A 27,138-nucleotide genomic window follows, 5' to 3' on the forward strand; every position below is an offset into this window, starting at 1 on the left:
TGCATAGCGATCACCACTTGGCTTGCTACAGTTCAGAAGATTGCTGCAGCTGTACTGGCTGAGAGGGTAACACCCATGTGTCTGTGCTGCCTGAGGGTAACACCCATGTGTCTGTGCTGCCTGAGGGTCACACCCATGTGTCTGTGCTGCCTGAGGGTAACACCCCTGTGTCTGTGCTGCCTGAGGGTAACACCCGTGCTCCTGTGCTGCCTGAGGGTAACACCCATGTGTCTGTGCTGCCTGAGGGTAACACCCCTGTGTCTGTGCTGCCTGAGGGTCACACCCATGTGTCTGTGCTGCCTGAGGGTAACACCCATGTGTCTGTGCTGCCTGAGGGTCACACCCATGTGTCTGTGCTGCCTGAGGGTAACACCCATGTGTCTGTGCTGCCTGAGGGTAACACCCATGTGTCTGTGCTGCCTGAGGGTAACACCCCTGTGTCTGTGCTGCCTGAGGGTAACACCCCTGTGTCTGTGCTGCCTGAGGGTAACACCCCTGTGTCTGTGCTGCCTGAGGGTAACACCCGTGCCCCTGTGCTGCCTGAGGGTAACACCCATGTGTCTGTGCTGCCTGAGGGTAACACCCGTGCTCCTGTCCTGGCTGAGGGTAACACCCGTGCCCCTGTGCTGCCTGAGGGTAACACCCATGTGTCTGTGCTGCTGAGGGTAACACCCATGTGTCTGTGCTGCTGAGGGTAACACCCCTGTGTCTGTGCTGCTGAGGGTAACGCCCATGTGTCTGTGCTGCCTGAGGGTAACACCCATGTGTCTGTGCTGCCTGAGGGTAACGCCCATGTGTCTGTGCTGCCTGAGGGTAACGCCCATGTGTCTGTGCTGCCTGAGGGTAACACCCCTGTGTCTGTGCTGCTGAGGGTAACACCCATGTGTCTGTGCTGCCTGAGGGTAACACCCGTGCTCCTGTGCTGCCTGAGGGTAACACCCATGTGTCTGTGCTGCCTGAGGGTAACACCCGTGCTCCTGTGCTGCCTGAGGGTAACACCCCTGTGTCTGTGCTGCCTGAGGGTAACGCCCCTGTGTCTGTGCTGCCTGAGGGTAACGCCCCTGTGTCTGTGCTGCTGAGGGTAACACCCCTGTGTCTGTGCTGCCTGAGGGTAACACCCCTGTGTCTGTGCTGCTGAGGGTAACACCCATGTGTCTGTGCTGCTGAGGGTAACACCCATGTGTCTGTGCTGCCTGAGGGTAACACCCGTGCTCCTGTCCTGGCTGAGGGTAACACCCGTGCCCCTGTGCTGCCTGAGGGTAACACCCATGTGTCTGTGCTGCTGAGGGTAACACCCATGTGTCTGTGCTGCTGAGGGTAACACCCCTGTGTCTGTGCTGCCTGAGGGTAACACCCATGTGTCTGTGCTGCCTGAGGGTAACACCCATGTGTCTGTGCTGCCTGAGGGTAACACCCATGTGTCTGTGCTGCCTGAGGGTCACACCCATGTGTCTGTGCTGCTGAGGGTAACACCCATGTGTCTGTGCTGCTGAGGGTAACACCCATGTGTCTGTGCTGCTGAGGGTAACACCCCTGTGTCTGTGCTGCCTGAGGGTAACACCCATGTGTCTGTGCTGCCTGAGGGTAACGCCCATGTGTCTGTGCTGCCTGAGGGTAACGCCCCTGTGTCTGTGCTGCCTGAGGGTAACGCCCATGTGTCTGTGCTGCCTGAGGGTAACGCCCCTGTGTCTGTGCTGCCTGAGGGTAACACCCCTGTGTCTGTGCTGCCTGAGGGTAACGCCCATGTGTCTGTGCTGCCTGAGGGTAACGCCCATGTGTCTGTGCTGCCTGAGGGTAACACCCCTGTGTCTGTGCTGCCTGAGGGTAACACCCGTGCTCCTGTGCTGCCTGAGGGTAACACCCATGTGTCTGTGCTGCCTGAGGGTAACACCCCTGTGTCTGTGCTGCCTGAGGGTAACGCCCATGTGTCTGTGCTGCCTGAGGGTAACACCCATGTGTCTGTGCTGCCTGAGGGTAACACCCCTGTGTCTGTGCTGCCTGAGGGTAACACCCGTGCTCCTGTGCTGCCTGAGGGTAACGCCCATGTGTCTGTGCTGCCTGAGGGTAACACCCATGTGTCTGTGCTGCTGAGGGTAACACCCATGTGTCTGTGCTGCCTGAGGGTAACACCCCTGTGTCTGTGCTGCCTGAGGGTAACACCCGTGCTCCTGTGCTGCCTGAGGGTAACACCCATGTGTCTGTGCTGCCTGAGGGTAACACCCCTGTGTCTGTGCTGCCTGAGGGTAACGCCCATGTGTCTGTGCTGCCTGAGGGTAACACCCATGTGTCTGTGCTGCCTGAGGGTAACACCCCTGTGTCTGTGCTGCCTGAGGGTAACACCCGTGCTCCTGTGCTGCCTGAGGGTAACGCCCATGTGTCTGTGCTGCCTGAGGGTCACACCCATGTGTCTGTGCTGCTGAGGGTAACACCCATGTGTCTGTGCTGCTGAGGGTAACACCCATGTGTCTGTGCTGCTGAGGGTAACACCCCTGTGTCTGTGCTGCCTGAGGGTAACACCCATGTGTCTGTGCTGCCTGAGGGTAACGCCCATGTGTCTGTGCTGCCTGAGGGTAACGCCCCTGTGTCTGTGCTGCCTGAGGGTAACGCCCATGTGTCTGTGCTGCCTGAGGGTAACGCCCCTGTGTCTGTGCTGCCTGAGGGTAACACCCCTGTGTCTGTGCTGCCTGAGGGTAACGCCCATGTGTCTGTGCTGCCTGAGGGTAACGCCCATGTGTCTGTGCTGCCTGAGGGTAACACCCCTGTGTCTGTGCTGCCTGAGGGTAACACCCGTGCTCCTGTGCTGCCTGAGGGTAACACCCATGTGTCTGTGCTGCCTGAGGGTAACACCCCTGTGTCTGTGCTGCCTGAGGGTAACGCCCATGTGTCTGTGCTGCCTGAGGGTAACACCCATGTGTCTGTGCTGCCTGAGGGTAACACCCCTGTGTCTGTGCTGCCTGAGGGTAACACCCGTGCTCCTGTGCTGCCTGAGGGTAACGCCCATGTGTCTGTGCTGCCTGAGGGTAACACCCATGTGTCTGTGCTGCCTGAGGGTAACACCCCTGTGTCTGTGCTGCCTGAGGGTAACACCCGTGTGTCTGTGCTGCCTGAGGGTAACGCCCATGTGTCTGTGCTGCCTGAGGGTAACACCCATGTGTCTGTGCTGCCTGAGGGTAACGCCCCTGTGTCTGTGCTGCCTGAGAGTAACACCCATGTGTCTGTGCTGCCTGAGGGTAACACCCATGTGTCTGTGCTGCCTGAGGGTAACACCCATGTGTCTGTGCTGCCTGAGGGTAACACCCATGTGTCTGTGCTGCCTGAGGGTAACGCCCCTGTGTCTGTGCTGCCTGAGGGTAACGCCCATGTGTCTGTGCTGCCTGAGGGTAACACCCATGTGTCTGTGCTGCCTGAGGGTAACGCCCCTGTGTCTGTGCTGCCTGAGGGTAACGCCCATGTGTCTGTGCTGCCTGAGGGTAACACCCATGTGTCTGTGCTGCCTGAGGGTAACACCCATGTGTCTGTGCTGCCTGAGGGTAACACCCCTGTGTCTGTGCTGCCTGAGGGTAACGCCCCTGTGTCTGTGCTGCCTGAGGGTAACGCCCATGTGTCTGTGCTGCCTGAGGGTAACACCCATGTGTCTGTGCTGCCTGAGGGTAACACCCATGTGTCTGTGCTGCCTGAGGGTAACACCCATGTGTCTGTGCTGCCTGAGGGTAACACCCGTGCTCCTGTCCTGGCTGTGGGTAATCCCTATGCGTCTGTGCTGGCTGAGGGTAATTCCACTGTGCACTGCAGTATGCGTGTTTATTATTCAATGTGAAAGGCAGTTCTCGAGCAACACAATCAGCACAGGCAGGAATCATCACACAGCTCCGCCATTGGCTACAGGAAACTGATATACTGAGCTGTGATATACTGAGCTGTGATTGGAGGGACATCTCAGCCTGTTGCTCTGACACGCCCACACAGGAGCTTATTACCATACTGTGAAAGCTCCTGTGTGGGCGTGTCAGAGCAGAGCATATATTATGTTCCAGCCTCAGGGAGCTCATGGTCAGACTCTCATAATAACTAGAGAAGACACAGAGGTGACGTCATGACTGCCCGGACTCCGCTACTGCTGCTGCTTACAGGTGGGAGATGCATCATTTTTATCTAACAGATAATAACTAGTCATTGTTTTTTACACAACTTACACAGAGCAGCACTCAGCATAACTAGTTGATGATAACAGAGTATTCATCCCCTTCCTACAGCTGCCGGGTGTCAGGATATGGAACATGCAGCTCCGCAGCCAGCTCTGCGTTCTGCTAGAGAGATGAGAAACCGACTTATCACACAGCAATACAATTATCTAAGATTATTTAATTATAACCCACCACACAATCCACAAAGTAAAATATATACTATTTGGTAGCATTCGGTCTTATGTAAAATGCCTATGCTTGTAGTGTCTTAAAATAAGTTCTTTACAGCTTTGGAAAGTTAACTCCATTACATACAGTAAACACTGCATGTATTAACAGTATAGTAAAGTAGATTCAGTGTGTGCTGATCTCCACTGCCTCCAGTATAAGCTGTTAGTCTGTGCCAGTACTGATAGTAAACTAGCTGCAGTGTGTGCTGATCTCTGCTGCCCCCAGTATGTACAGTATAAACCACCACTCTGTGTCTGTAGTGATAGTAGTCTAGCTGTAGTGTGTGCTGATCTCTGCTACCTACAGTATGTATAATACAAGCTGTTACTCTGTTCTTGTTCTGATAGAAATCTAGCTGTAGCGTGTGCTGATCTCTGCTACCTACCTCCAATATGTACCATTCTGTGCCTGGACTGATTAGTAAACTAGCTGCAGCGTGTGCTGATCTCTGCTACCTCCAGTATGTACAGTATAAGCTGTTACTCTGTGCCTGTACTGACCGTAAACTAGCTGCATTGTGTGCTGATCTCTGCTACCTCCAGTATGTGCAGTATAAGCTGTTACTCTGTGCCTGTACTGACAGTAAACTAGCTGCAGCGTGTGCTGATCTCTGTTACCTCCAGTATGTACAGTGTAAGCTGTTACTCTGTGCCTGTCCTTATAGTAAACTAGCTACAGCTTGTGCTGATTTCTGCTACCTCTAGTATGTACAGTACAATATAATCCCTTCATAGTAAACTCCAAGGCACCAGGAAAAGTAGTTTACTATATCAGAAGTTTACTATATAGGTATTTGGCAAACATTGTATATTTATACAGAAGCATTTGCTGGGACCTGAGGATTGAGTTTACTATATTCATAGGTTTACTATATCGAGGTTCTATTGTACAAGCTGTTACTCTGTGACTGTACTGATAGTAAACTAGCTGCAGTGTGTGCTGATCTCTGCTACCTCCAGTATATGCAGTATACACTGTTACTCTGTGCCTGTACTGACAGTAAACTAGCTGCAGTGTGTGCTGATCTCTGCTACCTCTAGTATGTACAGTATAAGCTGCTACGCTTTCCCTGTACTGAGAGTAAACTAGCTGCAGCATGTGCTGATCTCTGCTACTGCCAGTATGTACAGTATAAGCTGTTACACTGTGCCTGTACTGACAGTAAACTAGCTGCAGTGTGCACAGATCTCTGCCACCTCCAGTATGTACAGTATAAGCTGTTACTCTATGCCTGTACTGATAGTAAACTAGCTACAGCTTGTGCTGATTTCTGTTACCTCTAGTATGTACAGTACAATATAATCCCTTCATAGTAAACTCCAAGGCACCAGGAAAAGTAGTTTACTATATCAGAAGTTTACTATATAAGAATATGGCAAACATTGTATATTTATACAAAAGCATTTGCTGGGACCTGAGGACTGAGTTTACTATATCCAGAGGTTTACTATATCGAGGTTCTATTGTACAAGCTTTTACTCGGTGCCTGTACTGATAGTAAACTAGCTGCAGTGTGTGCTGATCTCTGCTACCTCCAGTATGTGCTGTATACGCTGTTACTCTGTGTCTATACTGATAGTAAACTAGCTGCAGTGTGTGCTGATCTCTGCTACCTCCAGTATGTACAGTATAAGCTGTTACTCTGTGCCTGTACTGATAGTAACCTAGCTGCAGTGTGTGCTGATCTCTGCTACCTCCAGTATGTACAGTATAAGCTATTACTTTGTGCCTGTACTGATGGTAAACTAGCTGCAGTGTGTGCTGATCTCTGCTGCCTCCAGTATGTACAGTGTAAGCAAGGACGTAACTACAAATCATGCACCCTCCCCCCCCCCCCTTCATGTTTACACAAATCCATGCCTACCCTGGGTGAAACGCAAAAACATTTGCTGATACAGGACTTCGAAGGAGAAGACGCCGTGGGTAATTATAACTTTCCCTTACAGGAGGATCTGTGGTATCTATAATTTTAGCTGGATAAGGTGATCCTAAAAATGAAAGATTTGATACTGCGCACATGCACAGAAGACCAGGACTGACGCAGCTGAACCAGTTACCGGGGCTCACCGCAGCTGAACGGCAGACCACAGGAGGACGGCGCGGGACTCAGATGTGTTTATGGGGCGGAGGAAGCCCCGGGTAAGGATCAAATCTTTAGTTTTTAAGATCTCTGGTCTACTTGTGAACACAAGAGAGAAAGAGGTGCCTAAATATTGCTAAAACTGTGTTAAAAACAGCTAAAATAGAAAAAAAGTGAGGAAGCTTACCTCAATGATAACACATTCATATATTTATTAGGCACTAGGCAATGTGTTTCGTAGGGGGCCGCTTGTATATGTAGACCCCCAGTATTAGGCATCCAGATGCGTCTCAATATAGGTAGCCACTGGACCCCCTCTATAGGCGGTCAGAGGTTCCCCCGGTATCTGGTAACCAGATGCAGATTTTCCCCTCTCCCAGTATAGGTAGCCAGATAGATGCCCCCAGGTATTGGGTAGCCAGAACTCGCTTGCATCCTCCAATCTCCCCATGTGCAGCCGAGATCCTCCTAAGTCCCAGAACTATACTTACCTTGTCGGACGCCGCTCAGATATCAATTACTCTGCAACCAATGGGCCACCTCAACTGCACTAGTGTGCAATGACACCGGGGTGCGCCTACTGGTCTGCAGGGCAGGCTGAGTAGTGGGTCTTCTCAGGCACACTAGCTCCACCCATTCTGCACAGATTAGTGGGGGAGGAGGAGGGGCAGGATCCCAGGATAGGGAATAATTTGCTCTATTGGGACCCCAAGGCTGGTGTCTGCACCATTTCTGCTTCACAACACAGTAACCAAGCAGCTCGGGGTGACTCAAACCGCAAGGAGAGTATAGGGGACTGAAAAGGCCTCCTACTAAAAAGTAGTGATGCTTTGACGAGTGATTAGCCGTGATTAAAATGAGGCTTAATTGGCGCAGGTGCTCAGTGGGGATACAAGGGGTTAATTACCCATAATTTCGCTGTCCGTCCTGCGTTCCAAACAGCTTGCACGGCTTGAAGGGGGAAGTGCGCCATTGTGACACTTTCAACGTGACCACTAGGACGCGTGCAAGCTCTTTGGGATTTGGGGGCGGACGGCTTGAATTATGGGTAAATAACCCCTTGTATTCCTGCCGTGCACGCAGTGGCGTATCTGGGTAGTATAGCGCCTATGGCAAACACTAAAATTGCGCCCCCCCCCCCCCCCCCCCCCGTCACAGTGTCCCTTTATAAAAACGGCATCCTTTCTCATTTACATATGTTTTGGGAAGCTTCATATTGCCAAAGTTCTCTGCACTCTAACAATAACCTTCCCGCCTTTAAACACCTAACACTAATGTGACATGAGTATGTACTCTGTAAAGTGCTGCAGAACATGTCAGCGGCAGCGCTACATAAATATATAACAATAATATAGTAGGATATTACACTAGGATTAGATTGTGAGCTCCTCAAAGGACAGTCAGTGACATGACTATGTACTCCGTAATGTGTGCAGAAGATATATAAATACATAATAATATGGTAGGACATTAGACTATGACTATGGGAGGATTAGATTGTGAGCTCCTCTGGGGACAGTCAGTGGCATGGCTATGTACTCTGTAAAGTGCATTACACTATGACTATGGTAGGGTTAGATTGTGAGCCCTTCTGAGAACAGTCAGTGACATGACTATGTACTCTGTACAGTGCTGCAGGAGATATCAGTGCTATACATATACATAATAATAATATGGTAGGACATTAGACTATGACTATGGTAGGGTTAGATTGGGAGCTCCTCTGAGGACAGCCAGTGACATGACTATGTACTCTATATAGTGCTGCAGGAGATGTCAGGGGTATATAAATACATAATAATAATAGTAATAATAATAATATGGTAGGACATTAGACTATGACTATGGTAGGATTAGAGTGTGAGCTCCTCTAAGGACCGTCAGTGACATGACGATGTACTCTGTACAGTGCTGCAGAAGATGCCAGGACTATATAAATACATAATAATATGGTAGGACATTAGACTATGACTTTGGTAGGATTAAATTGTGAGCTCCTCTGTGGACAGTCAGTGACATGACTTTGTACTCTACTCATAGTCTACTGTCCTACCATATTATTATTATGTATTTATATAGCACTGACATCTTTTGCAGCACTGTACACAGTAGGATTAGATTGTGAGCTCCTCTGAGGACAGTCAGCGACATGACTATGTACTCCGTACAGTGCTGCAGGATATGTCGGTGCTATATAAACACATAATAATAATAATATGGTAGGACATTAGACTATGACTATGGTAGGATTAGAGTGTGAGCTCCTCAGGGGACAGTCAGTGACATGACTATGTACTCCGTACAGTGCTGCAGGATATGTCGGTGCTATATAAATACATAATAATAATAATATGGTAGGACATTAGACTATGACAGGATTAGAGTGTGAGCTCCTCTGAGGACAGCTGAGCCGCGTACATTTGAAATCGGCGCCGGTAGACTTGGGCGCAGGATACAGCGGTATATAGCTGATCCTGCTTCTGCACAAGTCCGGGCCGATTTAATTACTATTCCCCCTCCAGGCCGACATGGATAGTTCGGGGAATGAAATAATTCGGCTTCCAGCGATTGCTGGAGGCCGAATTATTATGTTTTTAAGCAACTTAGGCTCTGTCTTCTGACGGAGCCGATGTTACTCACTGAGCGCTTCAATAGGAATGATTCCTATTGAAGTCTATGGAGGCGCCGGCTGCGCCCAAATATAGCAGCGCTGAAAAGCACTGCTCCGGCTGAGCCTGCTGAACCCACAGTGACTGCTCATCACATTCTTGTCCCCTTGTGAGAGTCAGAGTGCAGCTGACGCAGCAATAACAGACAGGGGGATCAGATTGCAGGGCAGCCAGCCAGTGCACTACACATGCATCACTTTGCAGCTGAACAGACGCTGCCTGCAGAGTCTGGGCTGCATACAGAGTAAACAATGCTCTCTCCTCCCTTGTGCAGGGCTAATCTACTGATACATTTCCATGCCTCACTGCACTCCCCCTCCTGCAGATCTGCGTGCTTCTTCTCATCTTCTCCACTACGATGATGCCGAGGTGAGGGCAGATCTGTGATCCTGGAAGAGGGGAAGAGTGCAGGCAGGGAAAGAGAGAAGTGATCCACCCCAGACCCATACCAGTCACCTGCCTCCCCAGTCTCCGGCTCTCTACCCGGCCCCTCAATCCTCAGCATGTTCCCATCTGGATTCTGCAATGCACGAGTCTTCAGAGCTCAGTGCACTCACTCTCGCCTGGAGCTCCCCCTAGTGGCGCCTCCTCTCTCTTCTCTCCCCTGGACAGAACGAGCAGCTTAACTTTGCCTGTGTGTATCCGGTATCGGGACACACACCAGGCGGCTTCAGTAGCACAACACGGGTGCAGGCATGGCGCCCATGATGTTATTGGCGCCCATAGTACTTGCCATGCCTGCATCCTTCTACATACGCCTCTGTGTGCACCTGCGCCAATTAAACCTCATTTAAATCACGGTAATCACTTGTGAAAGCATCACTACTAAAAACGATGCTAAGTGTGGTTTGCCTTCTTACAACAGAAGGAATTTGTGATCATTCAGCTTTTACGTGAACATCTGTGGTAATGTGACATCTGCAGAGGTGCGGGGAGCTGAGAGGAGCCGCATGCGCCTAGAGCTACTTCTGTATATTGCAGCTCTGCTGGGTCCTCAGGCATAATTCACAAAGCTCTGCGTCCCCCGTTCACCTGTTATCTATGTTACATTTTTAAGCTCCCAAAGAGCAAACCTATAATATAATTAAGGTTAGAAAAGTAATCTTGAAATGAAGCTAATCAGGAACAACTTGCTTTGAGTGATTATTTTGCTCATAAATGTGCTGAAAGGTTATCTCTAGCAATAAGGTGATACGTCATGGATGAGAGGTTTTGTGATTGGAGCCCTATGTATGTGGGCGTGTTTGTATCTCCACGTGCAGGCTGCAGAAGGGGCGTGGCTGGGGCGTGTCACTTGTGGCTGCAGCACTGAGTTGTATTGGGGCGGGGTTCTGTCATGTTAAACAGGAAAGGTGTACAGTGGTGCCGGGTGACTGCTGACTGGAAGCCGCAGCTGAACTTCGGTGGACGCAGAGGAAGGATGCGGCTATATGCAGCTGTGCTGGCGGCAGGTAATGTATACACGGCGCCCCCCTCTGGCTGTAGCGGGGGAGCCTCATTCATGTCCTGGCCGGTGTGGTGAAATTTTTTGCAACTTTATCAGATTTTGCAACCGGTTGCACTTATTTATACGTATAGCTATCAGAAAGTGCAACCTAGCCATTGACTTTAACCTATCTGTATCAGAAAATGCAACCCAACCAAACCCTATTCTCACACAGAACCCTCCCCTCTTGCTCAACTAATAACCCCCCCTGGAGGGAACAATCCCCCCTCTTGCTCAACTAATAACCCCCCCCAGGGATCAATCCCCCCTGTTGCTCAACTAATAACCCCCCCTGGAGGGAACAATCCCCCCTCTTCCTCAACTAATAACCCCCCACCCCCCGAGGAAACAATCCCCCCTCTTGCTCAACTAATAACCCCCCCTGGAGGGAACAATCCTCCTTCTAGCTCAATGGGATCTGTGGTTGCAAAAAATTACAGGCGTGTTAACAGAGAGGAGCCACGCCTACACAGTCATACACTGTCCTCTATGGCAAGTTGCAAAATATGATAGGTAGCAAAAATTTTCACTACACCGGGTCATGCTGCAGGCCGTATCCACCATAGGGGGTGCCTGACCGGCCGGGTCATGCAGCAGCCTGGCGCCCCCCATCCCGGCCGTGACGTCACAGGCTTGTTACTACAGCAGTTTCGTGCACGGATTCCTGGCCGTGACGTCACAGGCTGCTTAGACACAAATGTCGGTGTAGTGTTGTCGCGCATGCGCAGTATATATCAGTTGATGCTGCTGATACGTCCTCCAAGCCGCAGAGCCGCGTAGTGTGCAGGCGGCCCGATCATGCTCGGATCCCCCCACTCTGCCGCCTCTCATCCCCCATCCCTCAGTACCTAATGCTAACCAGCCAAGTATAGAAAACTTCATTCATGAGCTCTGCTCTGACGTCACTGGTGTTTGTTTTGCTGCCCCTAGTGGTAGGTTACGCCACAGAGACCTTTTCTGGCTGTTTTGCTGCTCCCCTGGCGGTGGTCGCTGTGTATTACAGGCAGCAAGCGAGGCAGAGGTAGTTTGTTGAGTATCCTCTGTAACCAGAAAGCACAAATGTTCTATCAGGGCCCATTAATACTTAAAATTGCAAAACGGTAGTGCTGCCGTGTTGCGTGGGTGATTTTTCAAATCACTGGACAAATACGCGTTTGTGCTTTTACATATGCTAATCCCGATCGCTCCTGAATCGCCACCAAAATGGTGCAGTTAACGCGCTTGCCGCTAATTGCGAAACGCCCACGATTGGCAGCCGCTGGTGTATAGCAAGCCTATAGCTAATACCATTTACAGGGCCACATCAACAAAACATTCAGGCAGCCTGTTTCTGACTTTTGGTCCTCATCAGTGCATGGCAGGTATGGATATGGCTCTATGGGATAGGACCGGAGCAGAATACTCAAGCAGCTCTGCTTATAGTTGCATATTAGATCCAGCCGTGTTTCATCTCTGCCTGTTTTTTTTATATTTTTCCGCCCTTTTAAACTTGATTGGTGATTGTGGTGAGTGTGCGGCGGTCTTGCCTGTGGGACAGGGAGCTGCACTTGGCACCTTTTTGCTAGTCTGTAAATAGATTGGTCGCTGTGGAGGTAGAGTAGGCTAGGAATGGCCAGATCTTTTAACTACTTAAGGACCTTAGTGATTGAAATCTACGCCCTGTTTTTATGGCTGCCAGGGCGTAGATTTCAATCCACCGACGCCACGAGTTCTCGCCGCTCCTGACGATCTTGCTGCTGTCTTCCCACTCTGCGGTTCTCACTGCCACGATTAGCGTAGATTGCGGGCCTTTTTCAATTGGCGCCAATCGCAAACGCGTCACCTGTAGCATTTTTGCCATGATTTTGGAGTGATGGGGGTACAGTGCTTAGTTAAGCACTGGCTGTGATAAGTGTCCAGCAATTATTATTTTTTTTTTTTTTTCGCTCTAAAAAATTAAAATCACTCGCCCAAAATGCTAGCGCTTTGCGGTTTCAGATGTAAACCGGGCCTAAATCATTTTGAATGCTGCTTTTCATTTGCTTGAAATATGCTTTAAAATATTACTAAAAGCAGTATTTGTGCTGCTGAAATCAGTGCTTAGCCTGGAGTAGTAAGAAATATGGGCTTTTATCCCACCTTCTGATCTGTTAGCAGTGGCTGGATAGTGTAATGGTTAAGAGCTCTGACACAGGAGACCAGGGTTTGAATCTTGGCTCTTCCTGCTCCGTAAGAGGGTACCTATTCAGTAGGAGACCTTGGGCAAGACTCTCCAACACTACCTAAGTACCAAGCCCAAGTGGCTGTAGCTGTGCCGCTTTGTTAGCTAGGAGAAAAGCATGATATAAATGTCCTGTGTCCTGTCTAAATGATAAGCTTCTTCATTCAGGCATTCTTTTGTATATCAAAATAACTTTTTTTTTTGTCTTCTTGAGGCTGTAATGCAGATAGATGTCACTAGCCTCATTCAGATAGTCACATTGGCCAGCCGCTTATAGAGAAACCTTGACCAAGAATTGAACTTCATCCCAATCAGTAGTTGATACCCCCTTTCCCATGAGAAATCTATTCCTTTTCTCAAACGGATCATCAGGGGGCGCTGTATGGCTGATATTGTGGTGAAACCCCTCCCACAGAAACTGTCAAGACCATGGACCTGGCAGTTTCCTGTCTGTGAGCCTTGCTGCATTGTGGGAAATAGCTGTTTACAGCTGTTTCCAACTGCCAAAAAAGCAAGCAGCAGCTACATCACCTGCCAGCAGTAAAAATGTCACTATGTGATAAATGTCAGAATGTAAATCAGGAATTTAAAAGATATTACAATGGGCAAACATTGACTAAATCATTTATACATAATTGTAAAAATGAAGCACTTTTTTATTAGATTTTCACTGGAGTTCCTCTTTAAGCCTCATACACGCATACACGGACTGTTGCCTGGCTAGGATTGGTACTAGCACCTTTTGGTCCCATAGGGTGGGTCAGCTCTAGAAAAGTCCTGCAGGCGTGCAAGGGGGTGAGACATGCATGGGGCACTCAGGAAATGGTCATTGGAGGGCCGGAGGGGGCGGGCAGGTAAATATCTGAAGAAGCACTGAGATGTAGGTTGGGCAGGTTTTGTGCACAGATTTGTAGGCCAGGCACAGAATACTGAAACTTATCCTGATCAGATAGGGATCCAGTGCAGGGATTTATAGATGGGAGAAATTGCAGGCTCTGGTGACGTTTTGGATGTGGGGGTGAAGGAAAGGGCAGAGTCCAGGGCGACATCCAGGCAGCGAGCCTGAAAGGTAAGGTAGATGGTTGTGTTGTTGATCTTGATGTAAATATCCAGGAGGGGTGTTGCGGGGCTGCAAAATTTAAGAGTTTTTTTTTTTTTGTCTGTTTGTTTTTGGGTGATACGTCTGTGGACCAGACTATCAAGGAGTTTAGAAGCAAGGGGGAGAGGGAGATTGGCCATTGTGCAATATTGTGCTGTGTACAAAATGAGCTGTCCTGTATTAAAATTCTCAAACTTTTTGAATAATTTTTAGGCATCTTGAATCTGGCGAGCATCTTGGCCGCATCTTCTGCGCCGGAATATGTGAAGAATGGATCAGACATCACCGACTGTGGTATGGCCTGCGCTAAAAACTTCCCCACCCTGCTGCTCTCCAGGAGATGTGAAGGAAGGGAGGAGAGGGAGAGACTGCTGCAGCTCATCTGTCACACCAATTACACAGAACGCTATCACTCCAGACTCCACCTGGACACAGACAGCGGCTGCTGGACCCTCCCCCAGGCTGGGAGGGGAGACTCCTGTGTGTATGAGGTCCGGGATCGGGGTGCTGGAGATAAAGTCCTGTCATCTACATGCATCCGTGTGCTGGGTAAGAGTCCATATCCTGCATCACACTTGCCTCTGATCTCCATTGTACTCTATGGGGAGAGCTGACGTTATACCGCATGTCATAGAGGCCAGTAACACTGCTGACTGTATGTGGGGGAGGGGCTGCAGATCACATTGTCAGTGTGGGTACAAGAGCTAGCAATCTATTCCATGTCTCTGTGCTGGTGTCACATGACTGATGGGGAGTGTGTGTGGGGGAGGGGCTGCAGATCACATTGTCAGTGTGGGTACAAGAGCTAGCAATCTATTCCATGTCTCTGTGCTGGTGTCACATGACAGATGGGGAGTGTATGTGGGGGAGGGGCTGCAGATCACATGGCCAGTGTGGGTACAAGAGCTAGCAATCTCTCCCATGTCTCTGTGCTGGTGACACATGACTGATGGGGAGTGTATGTGGGGGAGGGGCTGCAGATCACATGATCAGTGTGGGTACAAGAGCTAGCAATCTCTCCCATGTCTCTGTGCTGGTGACACATGACTGATGGGGAGTGTATGTGGGGGAGGGGCTGTAGAACACATGATCAGTGTGGGTACAAGAGCTAGCAATCTATCCCATGTCTCTGTGCTGGTGTCACATGACAGATGGGGAGTGTATGTAGGGGAGGGGCTGCAGATCACATGGCCAGTGTGGGTACAAGAGCTAGCAATCTATCCCATGTCTCTGTGCTGGTGTCACATGACTGATGGGGAGGGGCTGCAGATCACATGATCAGTGTGGGTACAAGAGCTAGCAATCTATGCCATGTCTCTGTGCTGGTGTCACATGACTGATGGGGAGTGTATGTGGGGGAGGGGCTGCAGATCACATGATCAGTGTGGGTACAAGAGCTAGCAATCTATGCCATGTCTCTGTGCTGGTGACACATGACTGATGGGGCGTGTATGTGGGGGAGGGGCTGCAGATCACATGATCAGTGTGGGTACAAGAGCTAGCAATCTATGCCATGTCTCTGTGCTGGTGTCACATGACTGATGGGGAGTGTGTGTGGGGGAGGGGCTGCAGATCACATGGTCAGTGTGGGCACAAGAGCTAGCAATCTATGCCATGTCTCTGTGGTGGTGTCACATGACTGATGGGGAGTGTATGTGGGGGAGGGGCTGCAGATCACATGATCAGTGTGGGTACAAGAGCTAGCAATCTATGCCATGTCTCTGTGCTGGTGACACATGACTGATGGGGCGTGTATGTGGGGGAGGGGCTGCAGATCACATGATCAGTGTGGGTACAAGAGCTAGCAATCTATGCCATGTCTCTGTGCTGGTGACACATGACTGATGGGGCGTGTATGTGGGGGAGGGGCTGCAGATCACATGATCAGTGTGGGTACAAGAGCTAGCAATCTATGCCATGTCTCTGTGCTGGTGTCACATGACTGATGGGGGCGTGTCCTTCTCCTGATCATTGCAGATCCGGTTCTCATCTACAACATAAGCAGTAACTGCAGCCGGCTGGGGGAGGACATTGCTGTGACTGTCCAGTTCTCTGGAGAAGAGAGCCATGTGACCTGGGAGCTGGACGGGGGGCGTCTCCCTGAGAGATACCGGCTGATAGATGACAACAGGACGCTGATTATCCCGAGTGTGCAGAGAGACGATGCCGAGAGGACATTCCGGGTCAGGGTCACCAACCCGGTCAGCGAGGAGGTCCAGGATTGCCGGCTGGAGATCACAGGTAAGGGGGGTGGGTACTGGGGTGATCATGTGACCTGTATAGAGGGGGAGGTGTCAGTGAGGAGATCAGGATACACACTACACTATGATTCTGTAAGAAAAATGTTTTCCCTCTGAAGGACAAGATTAGGTATTAGGAAGGAATTAAAAGTGTCTGACAGTGAAATAGCTCATCTTAATGCAGGTAGGGGCTATATCATTGCAAGAATGTAGACATATTCTGGTATAGATGGTCAGTGAGATGGCAATACGTTTTAAATCACTTAAAGAGGAACTGTAATGAAAATAATGTAATAAGCGCTTCATTTTTACAATAATTATATATAAATAATTTAGTCAGCATTTGCCCATTGTAAAATCTTTCCTCTCCCTGATTTACATCCTGACATTTATTACATGGCGACATATTTACTGCTGGCAGGTGATGTCACTGGAAGGAGATGCTGCTTGCTTTTTTTGGCAGTTGTAAACAGCTGTTATTTCCCACAATGCAGTGAGGTTCACAGACCAGAATCTGTCAGGACCATGGTCCTGACATCACACTGTGGGAGGGGTTTCTCCACAATATCAGCCATACAGAGCCTCCTGATGATCAGTTTGAGAAAAGGAAAAAACTTCTCATGGGAAAGGAGGTATCAGCTACTGATTGGGATGAAGTTCAATTCTTGGTTACGGTTTCTTTTTAAATTGTATGCTAATCTTATTCAGTTTGTTACTCAACCAATAAAAATCATGAGCTACTGTGTTAGTGTGACAGATTTGCCTGTGCCAGCTGGGCCATGAAAGTACATGCACTAAGGCTTGCTCCGGAGGTCCCCTTAAGTTTAGGTGGTTTGTTTTTTTGTTTGTTTTTTTGAGAAAAGTTAATGTTACTTTCAGAGATTCCAGGCCCCTTTCAATAGGAAATGGCTGTTTATTAGAAGAGCAGCTCTGGTCAATAAAGATGTGTTTATTCTTCCACTGTAGAGAGTGCCATAGAGCAATTAAAGTTCTGGTTAACGGAGTTCTGGATAATGGGGATTTTAACTGTATTTTATAATAAATACAACTGTAGTATTTTAGAATGGACACAAGTGCAGTATTATGTACCTATAAAATGGAGGATCCTATTCAAGATTGGCCTACTGACATTTAAATCACTAAATAATCTAGTCATACCCAGAGTCCACTTGGAAACTTTTGGTGCCAGAGCCTTCTGTCATGCTGCTCCTACATTTTGGAACTCCTTACCTCAGCAAGTCAGGACAGCTCCATTCCTGGACGTGTTTAAATCCAGACTGAAACCCCACCTGTTCAGTTTGGCATTTGCAGAAATATAACTTTTGTTGTGTTAATACTTCATCCTACTACCAACTACTGAATGTGTGAGAGTCTAAGTGCTTTGAGTCCTATGGGAGATTATTATTATTATTTACATATACATTTTGCATCTTTATTACTTGCATGTAGATTCTGATCCACGTGGTAGAATGGTACTGTACATCGCTGGAGTAGTAGTAGCACTGATATTGGCTGCACTGGTTTACACTGTCCGTATCTGGTGAGTAATTTCCCATCTTATGCACTGTGTTTATACGGATAGTGACACCATTTATTCTCACCTGCCAGCTTTGACCTGCCATTCATTTCACAAAACAGGAGAGTCCAGATCACCCATCAGGTCAGGAAGATGAACGCAAATTCTAGTAATCAGTGAACATCTAGTTAGAATATCGGGAAAAATACAAGGGCCGTCTGATTCGTTAAAAATGGCATCCAGTGTTCTTTGCTTCCACTGTGTCCCTTTATTTGCCTATTTCTATCCCTATTTGTATCACCTTGTGTCCCCCTTTGCCTTGCTGTGTCCCCTATTCATTATGCCCCCCCCCCCATGCCTCTTTCATGCCCCCCGTGCCTCCTTCCGTTACTCCTGTGCCTGTTTTGTGTCCCCCTGTGCCTGCTTCATGTCTCTCTGTGTGTCCTCCGTGTTCAAAAAGTATTGAATTAGGGTGTGATGGATCACCCGCTAAAGGACTTTGTGTTTTTTGTCCCTTCCCTTTGAAAGGGGCGTTGTCCTCCGTGTCCCCCTGTGCCTTCTGCATGCCCCTCATGCCTGCTTCGTGTCCCCCTGTGCCTCCTGCATGCCCCCTCCTCACCTCCATGCCGGAGTCCATCGCTGGGCGACATTCCTCCCTGCTTACTGCTCCCTCTAGCGCCCGGCATTTCCTCCTGCATGATGTGTCATTACACGCGTCATGCAGTAGGTGATGCTGAACACTAGAGTGAGCTGTAAGCCGAGAGGAATGTCGCCCGGTGATGGACTATAGCTCGGAGGAGAGAATATTACATCTGCATTCTTTTCAGACTCACGGCGCGCAGGACGGGGTTGGGTGGAGGTGCAAAGGGAGTCCCCAACGTCACGTGACTGGATCGGCGGGTTGTTCGTATGTTGAGCGTTCGTAAGACGAGGACTACCTATAGTGGGATTTATTCTGGGAGAAGTGTGTGTGTGTGTGTGTGTGTGTGTGTGTGTGTGTGTGTGTGTGTGTGTGTGTGTGTGTGTGTGTGTGTGTGTGTGTGTGTATTTTGAATCTTAAACTTTTTTCACAATAGTGGTCCTTTAATAACAGATGGCTGAAGACAAATAGGCTGTGTAACATGGACTGTCTTCAGCACTATATAATCTATGTAATAATTAACAGTTAAAACTATATCTGTGTAAAACAAAGGGATGATTCACAAAGACAAATAGCATGCCTTATCAGAGTTAACATGCCTTATCAGAGTAGCATAGCGACGCTACAAACCAGAAGCGGCTCAGTGCAGGGCGAGTGGAGCTCTTGTCATTGCCAATTAGCAGGTTTGTAGCACTCGCTATGCCACTCTGATAAGGCAGGTTAACTCGGATAAGGCATGCTATTTGTCTTAGTGAATCAAGCCCAAGGTGTGTTTCTTGTTTGATTAATCATTCTCATATTGACTTTTCTAGATGCTCGTCTATCTCTCGAAGTGTAAATAAAATTCGTTTTGCTGCTCCAAATCTTGAAAGAAATATGAATGTGCCTTTGGGATATCCATAAATGGCTGCACTCCCTCCACTCTGCGGACCCCTGAGCTGGACTAGCCTGTGTTTCGGGCATCTTGTGCTGACGTTTTATGTGATGGGATTTTATGCTGTAGGATCTTCAGTGGACCACCCATCACAGAACATACTGAGGGTCTCCTGAGCTGGAGTCTGGCAATACGTGAGGACAATCTGCAGGCTGATTCCTGGCCACTGCTTTGCAAACAAAAGGGAATGGAATGACTGTTTTGTCTCTTCATGGATTATTTTTGTTACTTTGTTTGTATGTTCTTATATAGCACAATCACTCCAGTGTTTCTCACAGGAACTGGTAGATGGGAAATAATTAGCTCAGTGCAGGTACTGAGAATGAGTAACGAGGGTTCCTGCTCTGTGCAGCTAATTAATTGTGCAGCATTGTTGCTGTTGCAGGACAATACCTTAGTACTAGTCCTCCAGACAGTACTCGGATCATTGTTACCATGGATGCAAGGAACCGTAATCTGAATTTACTGTAATTTTTCCCTTGTAGTGACCATGTTCCAACATTTACACCATCTTAGTGCCTTTGTCATACACTGGATTATATACCTGCAGTAGCTTTCACTGAGCAGAGTTATGCTTTTTCTAAGTCCTCAGACAGGCAGCTGTTTGCGTTCCTGTAGACAAACCGTTGTACCTCATCTGCGGACTCTGTCAAGGTCATCAAGTTTTCAGATGACACCAGCATGCTTGACCTCATGGGGGTAATGATGAGCATGCATATCGCAGTGAGATCAAGCATATCTGTAATTGGTGGAAAGACAACATGCTTGACCCAAATGTGGAAAAAAAAAACGGTTGAATTGACTGTGGACTTCAGGAAGCGCCCACCCAAACTCAACCCAGTCTTAATACTTGTTTAGTCTGTTTTTTTTACTTTTTTTACTTACATGGAGCTTCCTCCAGCTCCCTTGAGGCCGCTCGGTCCCTTGCCGTCTCCCCAGGCTGCTCTGGTGCCCTGCCGGATGGTTTGGTACATTGGCTGAGTCGCGCATCCGTGGCCCTGTAGCACTCCCATGGCTGGAAGCGTTCTGCACCAGGTAAGTATAAAACCTGAGACTTGTTTTGACTCAGGTACACTTTAATCGAAGCCACTGAGGTCTCCAGGGTACCGTTTGGTTCCTAGGCACTACCTTCACAACCTGAGATGGGCAGAGAACTCCTCCAAAACCCAAAAGAAGGCTCAGCAGAAAGCATCTGAAAGTTTAGAATGCTGCGGGAGATGCTGACCAGTTTCTACACTGCCACCATTGAATCTATCCTCTGCTCCTTCATAATCATCTGGTGCACAGGCACACCCGGTAGAGGCAGACTCAAACTTCAAAGAGGATTATCAGATCACCCCTGCCACCACTAGATCACCTCCACACCTCTAGACTGAGGTCCACGGCCAACAAGAATGCTTGACCACTCCCACCCATGCAATTGTTTCTTCAATCTCTGCTGTTACCCCGCCAAAAACTCCTTGCACAGGAACCCCTTCTTTCCCCAAGCAGTCCTGCTCTCAAACTCCAGCCCCTTTTCCACCACCATGACCCAGCGTCTTCCAGACACATCTGAGATCCTTGCATTACTGAACCTATACCTTCATTCCGATTTATTTATTTATTTATTTTTTTCAAAGTTGGCTTTCATTGTCTGATATCTGCACTATATCCTATGATTGATGCCACATGTACTACAAGCTATTCCAGGTGCCATACTTGGAGAATAAAGTTGATTCTGACGGGCAGTGAATTATTTACTGTTTGTCAGCTGGTCTCCTGCACCAGCTGGGTGATTGGTAGCGCTCAATGCCGGCGCTGGACTGGGGCCCCTCCCCCATGGAGTCGCATCTGAGCGCAGCACTGGTCAGACGCAACATGTTGCGATCCTCTGCTGCCGGGTAACGCCACCGAATGTCAGTGCTTGACATGTGTGGTGTTACAACCGTTGCCATTCGGCTGCATTTAAATTGCACTTGTAGGTGGCAGACGGGACACTGAACTGTTCGGCATAAGCTAAATGCAGTAAAAATCCCCTTATAGGAAACTTCAAGGGACCAGGTCATGTAGTTTACTATATCAAAAGTTTATTGGAGTAAAACACCCATTAGCCAGAACTCCGTTAACCAGAAATCTCAAGCAACCAGAAACAAAATCCTGGCCATGCAGGATGCATAAATCCACTTTTACACTTCCTTATACAGCAATAAACCATGGTTACATTAAAGTGTACCAGAGACTGCTATATGTAAAGATTTGATACTTACCCAGGGCTTCCTCCAGCCCCACAAGCACGCCTGAGCCCCTCGTCGTCCTGCGGTCTGCCGCGATCACCCCCGGTAACTGGTTCAGTCGCGTCAGTCAGTGCTTTCTGCGCATGCGCAGACCTCTGACACAGGAGACCAGAGTTCGAATCTCAGCTCTTCCTTTTCAGTAAGCCAGCACTCATTCAGTAGGAGACCTTGGGCAAGACTCCCTAACACTGCTACTGCCTATAGAGCGCGCCCTAGTGGCTACAGCTCTGACTGCCAGGAGAAAAGCACAATATAAATGTTCTGTGTCTTAAAGGAGTTCTGTGTAGGTCAAAAAGTAAAACAAGCTGACACTTACCTGGGGCTTCTATTAGCCCCCTGCAGCAGTAATGTCCTGCGCCGTCCTCTCCTGATGCGCCGTTCCCCGCCGCCGGTTCCTGTGTAATCACGCGAGTGATTACACTGCGGCTGCGCGGCCGAGCTCTCGCTTCCGCACGCATCATCAGAGCTTACTGCGCAGGTGCAGTACAAGAAAACTTTGTACTGCGCCTGCGCAGTAAGCTCCCGATGACGCGAACAGGAGCACGCATTATTCGTCTGTCGTCAGACGAATAATGCCCGGTGTCGGCGGCGGGAAACGGCAGATCGGAGGAGGACGGCGTGGGACATCACCGCTGCAGGGGGCTAATAGAGCCCCAGGTAAGTGTCAGCTTGTTTTACTTTTTGACCTACACAGAACCCCTTTAAGACGATATATTTTTTTTCGCAATGTTTCTCTTTTCCAAACCAGTGCCTAAAACATTTATACAGTCCTTTATTGTGTTTTGCAATACTGTACGTTGATTTCTATGTAAATAAAATGTAATAATATATTTAAAGCAGAAATCAAATTGAAATACTGTTCATGGTTAAATATGTAAATAATTTTTTGAATTATGATTTTTAAAATGCTTTTTATGGTAAAATATTATGTATTACATTTTTTATGCTGTAAAATGTTGTCTTTTTATGATGATCAAAATAATTAACAAAACTATTCAATATATTTATATTGAAATAAACTCTTCTTTATAGATAATTATGTTTGTGTGGGTTACAAATAAATTGCTTAAAAAAGGCATCATCCGTTTTATGTTGCCTTCAGATCTACTTGGGGATTCCCCCAGCCTCTTGCAGCCGATATGTCCCTCGCCACATCTCCGCTCTCAGCTGCCGGCCCGGGGTCCCTGCTGGTGCAGAGGCCAACTTCGAGGACGTCCTCTACTGCGCCTGCGTGAGCACCGCTGTCAATCACTCAGACGTGGGCTGGAATGTTCTGCGCAGGAGCAGTCCGGCGGCTGAGAGCGGAGATGCGGCGAGGGACATATCGGCTGCAAGGGGCTGGAGGAAGCCCCGGGTAAGTAGGTCTGAAGGTAGCATAAACGGGTGATGCGTCCTTTAAAGGACACACAGCTGATTACACTGGTGATTAGTCACAGATGAGGGGGAATCAGACAGGCTAAACTCTCTAAATACACACAGGGTGCATTTCCATATGTTTTCCTTCTGTCCTGTGCAAGAGTTCAGCTCCACTTTAAAGTGTTACCTTTAGATTAGCACCAGGCTAATCAGAGCCTCATTACTAGAGATGAGCTTAAATTCCAACCTTCCATACAATTTTTCACTGACTTTAAAGTGAGTCACTTAAATTACCACTTAGGCCTCTTTCCACGGACTGTTGATAAGCTGTGAAATGCCTCTCACACTCTCGCAACTGCTTGCTGCTGCCTGGTAACTGCTTGCTGCTGCCTGGTAACTGCTTGCTGCTGCCTGGTAACTGCTTGCTGCTGCCTGGTAACTGCTTGCTGCTGCCTGGTAACTGCTTGCTGCTGCCTGGTAACTGCTTGCTGCTGCCTGGTAACTGCTTGCTGCTGCCTGGTAACTGCTTGCTGCTGCCTGGTAACTGCTTGCTGCTGCCTGGTAACTGCTTGCTGCTGCCTGGTAACTGCTTGCTGCTGCCTGGTAACTGCTTGCTGCTGCCTGGTAACTGCTTGCTGCTGCCTGGTAACTGCTTGCTGCTGCCTGGTAACTGCTTGCTGCTGCCTGGTAACTGCTTGCTGCTGCCTGGTAACTGCTTGCTGCTGCCTGGTAACTGCTTGCTGCTGCCTGGTAACTGCTTGCTGCTGCCTGGTAACTGCTTGCTGCTGCCTGGTAACTGCTTGCTGCTGCCTGGTAACTGCTTGCTGCTGCCTGGTAACTGCTTGCTGCTGCCTGGTAACTGCTTGCTGCTGCCTGGTAACTGCTTGCTGCTGCCTGGTAACTGCTTGCTGCTGCCTGGTAACTGCTCGCTGCTGCCTGGTAACTGCTTGCTGCTGCCTGGTAACTGCTCACTCGCCGAGCACACAGTTCAACTGTCCGTGAAGAAGAGGCTTTAACTTGGTCAGTCTTCTGCAGATTAAAATTGGATGTGTGTACAGAGCTTTGAATGGATCCCAGTGTCGAATATCCTCCCACAAGTTCCCCACAGCGGTGATGTGCAATTCTGGACTGCGCATGGGTGAGTTTCAAACGCACCTGGGCTTAATTCAATCATGTTTTCTTTTTTGTCCCAGCTTTAAAGGGAGGGTTCACGGTGTAATAAAAAAAAAATACTAATCCACTTACCTGGGGCTTCCTCCAGCCCGTGGCAGGCAGGACGTGCCCTCGACACCGCTCCGGAGGCTCCCGGTCTTCTCCGGTGGCGCACCTGGCCAGGACGGCTTCCAGGTCGGGCTTCTTGTGCGCTCCAACGTGCGTCTCACACTGATGTCATCCCGCTTCCTCCAGGCTGTACTGCGCAGGCGCAGAACTACTGCGCCTGCGCAGTACAGCCTGGAGAACGTCCGATGATGTCAGCACGACAATGTGAGACGCACGTTGAAGCGCACAAGAAGCCCGACCTGGAAGCCGGCCTGGCCAGGTCGGGTGAGCCACCGGAGAAGACCGGGAGCCTCCGGAGCGGTGTCGAGGGCACGTCCTGCCTGCCACGGGCTGGAGGAAGCCCCAGGTAAGTGGATTAGTTTTTTTTTTTTGTTTTTTATATATTACACCTTGAACCCTCCCTTTACGGCACACTGCAAATCCAATTTGCGATTCCGATTTTTGGATGCTATCAAAATTAAAAAAAAAAAAAAACGCAGTACGCATGTAAAATTGCATCAAATCGGAATCGCATGTAGTGTGCAAAAGCTCTTAGGGCCTGTTTCCACTTGTGCAGTGGGAATTCGTTGTGGAAAATGTGAAAACTAATTCGCATGCGGATGCAAATTTGTACGCAAATTTTAACGTGCGTTCGTGTACGTTTCCACATATGTTAGTAAGTATGCAAATTTAATCATGTCAGTGCCTGTGTGCTTTTACATTGATTTATGCGAAAACGTACGCAAATTCTCATGAACAATTCACATAGCGAAAATGCATGCGAATTTCCCATTAATTACATTGTATGCGAATCGCACACTAGCCTTGCAGTGTGTGACTTCTGATGGCTCTGCTGTGCAGAGTTGTCCTGCACAGAAAAACACTCTGAGGTCGGCGGGACGCATTGCGTACATTTTTACGCATTCCCGCTAGTGCAGGAACATTAACACATACATTTTTACGCATTACTGGTTCAATGCGTAAAAATTTACTAGCGGGAATGTGTAAAAATGTACGCAATGCGTCCCGCCGACCTCCGAGGTCTGCAAGCTGCCAGCGGGGGATTGGAGCAGCAGTGAGTGACTACGAGGGCACAGGATGGCTGCAGGGGGCTGGTAGAAGCCCCAGGTAAGTGAAACTCATTTTTTTATTTTGCTTGAACCTTCCCTTTAAGCTCCGTAGTCAACGTTCAACTGAATGGCAAGCGACTGATTAACCGGCAACAGTTGGCCTTGACTGGCTTAGTTCCAGTTTAGTAGAAATTCTAATCCAATGTTGGAATTCAAGCAGAATAGCCAGAGAGCTCAGGGGGACACAGAACCGCTCTGAGAGGATAAGAGGCTAAAAGAGACACGAAAAGCCCTCCTGCTAAAAAAACATATATTCAGCAGTGATGCCCTGGGAGACATCTCAAGCTCACTCCAACCTGAATTATCACAAATTCTTTCTGTTTTAAAGAGACTCTGAAGCGAGAATAAATCTCGCTTCAGAGCTCATAGTTAGCAGGGGCATGTGTGCCCCTGCTAAACCGCCGCTATAGCGCAGCTTAATGGGGGTCCCTTCACCCCCAAAGCGACCACTGCAACACTTGGTCGCAGATTTGGTCGTGATTTATGGCTTCCTGGAGGCAGGGCTAACGGCTGCAGCCCTGCCTCCAGTCGCGTCTGTCAGCGGCGCATCGCCGCCTCTCCCCCGCCCCTTTCAGTGAAGGAAGACTGAGAGGGGCGGGGGAGAGGCGGAGATACGCGCTGACAGACGCGTGTGGGGCAGGGCTGCGGCGGTTAGCCCTGCCCCAACCAGGAAGTGCTCCCCCGCTGTACGGAGCGGATTTGGGGGGTCAGGGACCCCCGTTAAGCCGCTGGATAGCGGCGTTTTAGCAGGGGCACACATGCCCCTGCTATATATGAGGTCTGAAGCGAGATTTATTCTCGCTTCAGACTCTCTTTAAGGGCTGGTGCACACCGAGCGGCTTTTTGGGCGTTTTCAGATCCGCTTGCGGCTGCGGATCTGCTTGGTCAATGTATCTCAATGGGGTGGTGCACACCAGAGCGGCAGGCGTTTTGCAGAAACGAAAAATGCCTGGGTGAGGCATTTTTTGGATTGCGGATGCGTTTCTGCCTCAATGTTAAGTATAGGAAAAACGCAAACCGCTCTGAAAAACGGCACTTCAGAGCGGTTTTGCAGGCGTTTTTGTTACAGAAGCTGTTCAGTAACAGCTTTACTGTAACAATATATGAAATCTACTATACTGAAAACCGCAGCAGCAATCCGCAAAACGCCTCATAAAAATAAAAAAAAGCGTTTAAAAATCTGCTAGCGTTTTGCGTATCTGCTAGCGGGTTTTGGTGTGCACCAGCCCTAAGAAAGCAAACTTTTGTTATTCTTAGCATTTTAGTAAGGGTACTTTTAGGACCATTGTAGTCCCTTACACACTCCAATGAGTTCTGGGTCACCATGAGCTTGCTGGTTAGTCTGTACCTCTCGGTGTTACAAGCCTTACTCCATAGAGCCAAATTAATCCATGCCATGCACTGATGAGGATCAAACAATCCGAAACAGTCTGTATGCATGTTGGATTATTCTGGCTCTGTACAAATTAAAGGGACTCCGAGCAGTGCAGAAACTATGGAAAGATGCACATCATTTTAAAGCTCTCTTTCTCCTCTTTCCAATGATATATAAACCGCCACCCTACGCCTTTTAGTTTTCGCTATTTTCGCGATTGAAATTGCCGCGGCCGCGATTTCGATCGCGAAAATAGAGAAAACTAAAAGGCGTAGGGCAACGATGTAGGTGTCGTCAGAAAGAGGAGAAAGAGAGCTTTAAAATGATATCCATCTTTCCATAGTTACATTGTATTACACAGGGCGACTTTTTCCTAAAGTCAGCAGCTCCATTCTGCTGAATGGAGCTGCTGACACTGGGGAAAGTGTCGCCCTGTGTAATACAATATAACTATGGAAAGATGGA

General features: G+C 48.8%; 1 protein-coding gene across 2 annotated transcripts in view; it reads left to right on the forward strand.

The window, feature by feature from the left end:
- LOC137547375 (uncharacterized) overlaps window positions 1–21,837 on the forward strand; it is a 96,768-nt gene extending 74,931 nt beyond the window's left edge. The window contains exons 1-5 of one of the 2 annotated variants that reach the window (XM_068270917.1): window positions 4,060–4,130; window positions 14,163–14,498; window positions 15,927–16,190; window positions 17,639–17,729; window positions 19,158–21,837. In XM_068270917.1, the coding sequence (XP_068127018.1) occupies window positions 4,094–4,130; window positions 14,163–14,498; window positions 15,927–16,190; window positions 17,639–17,729; window position 19,158 (729 nt within the window). In that variant the 5' untranslated portion in view covers window positions 4,060–4,093 and the 3' untranslated portion in view covers window positions 19,159–21,837. Of the gene's footprint in view, window positions 1–4,059; window positions 4,131–14,162; window positions 14,499–15,926; window positions 16,191–17,638; window positions 17,730–19,157 lie in introns of those variants that run through there. The other variant, XM_068270918.1, reaches the window with a different exon arrangement.
- The last annotated feature ends 5,301 nt before the right edge of the window (window positions 21,838–27,138 follow it).

Source organism: Hyperolius riggenbachi, chromosome 2 (genome assembly GCF_040937935.1).
Source record: "Hyperolius riggenbachi isolate aHypRig1 chromosome 2, aHypRig1.pri, whole genome shotgun sequence".
In the NCBI taxonomy this organism is placed as follows: Eukaryota; Metazoa; Chordata; class Amphibia; order Anura; family Hyperoliidae; genus Hyperolius; species Hyperolius riggenbachi.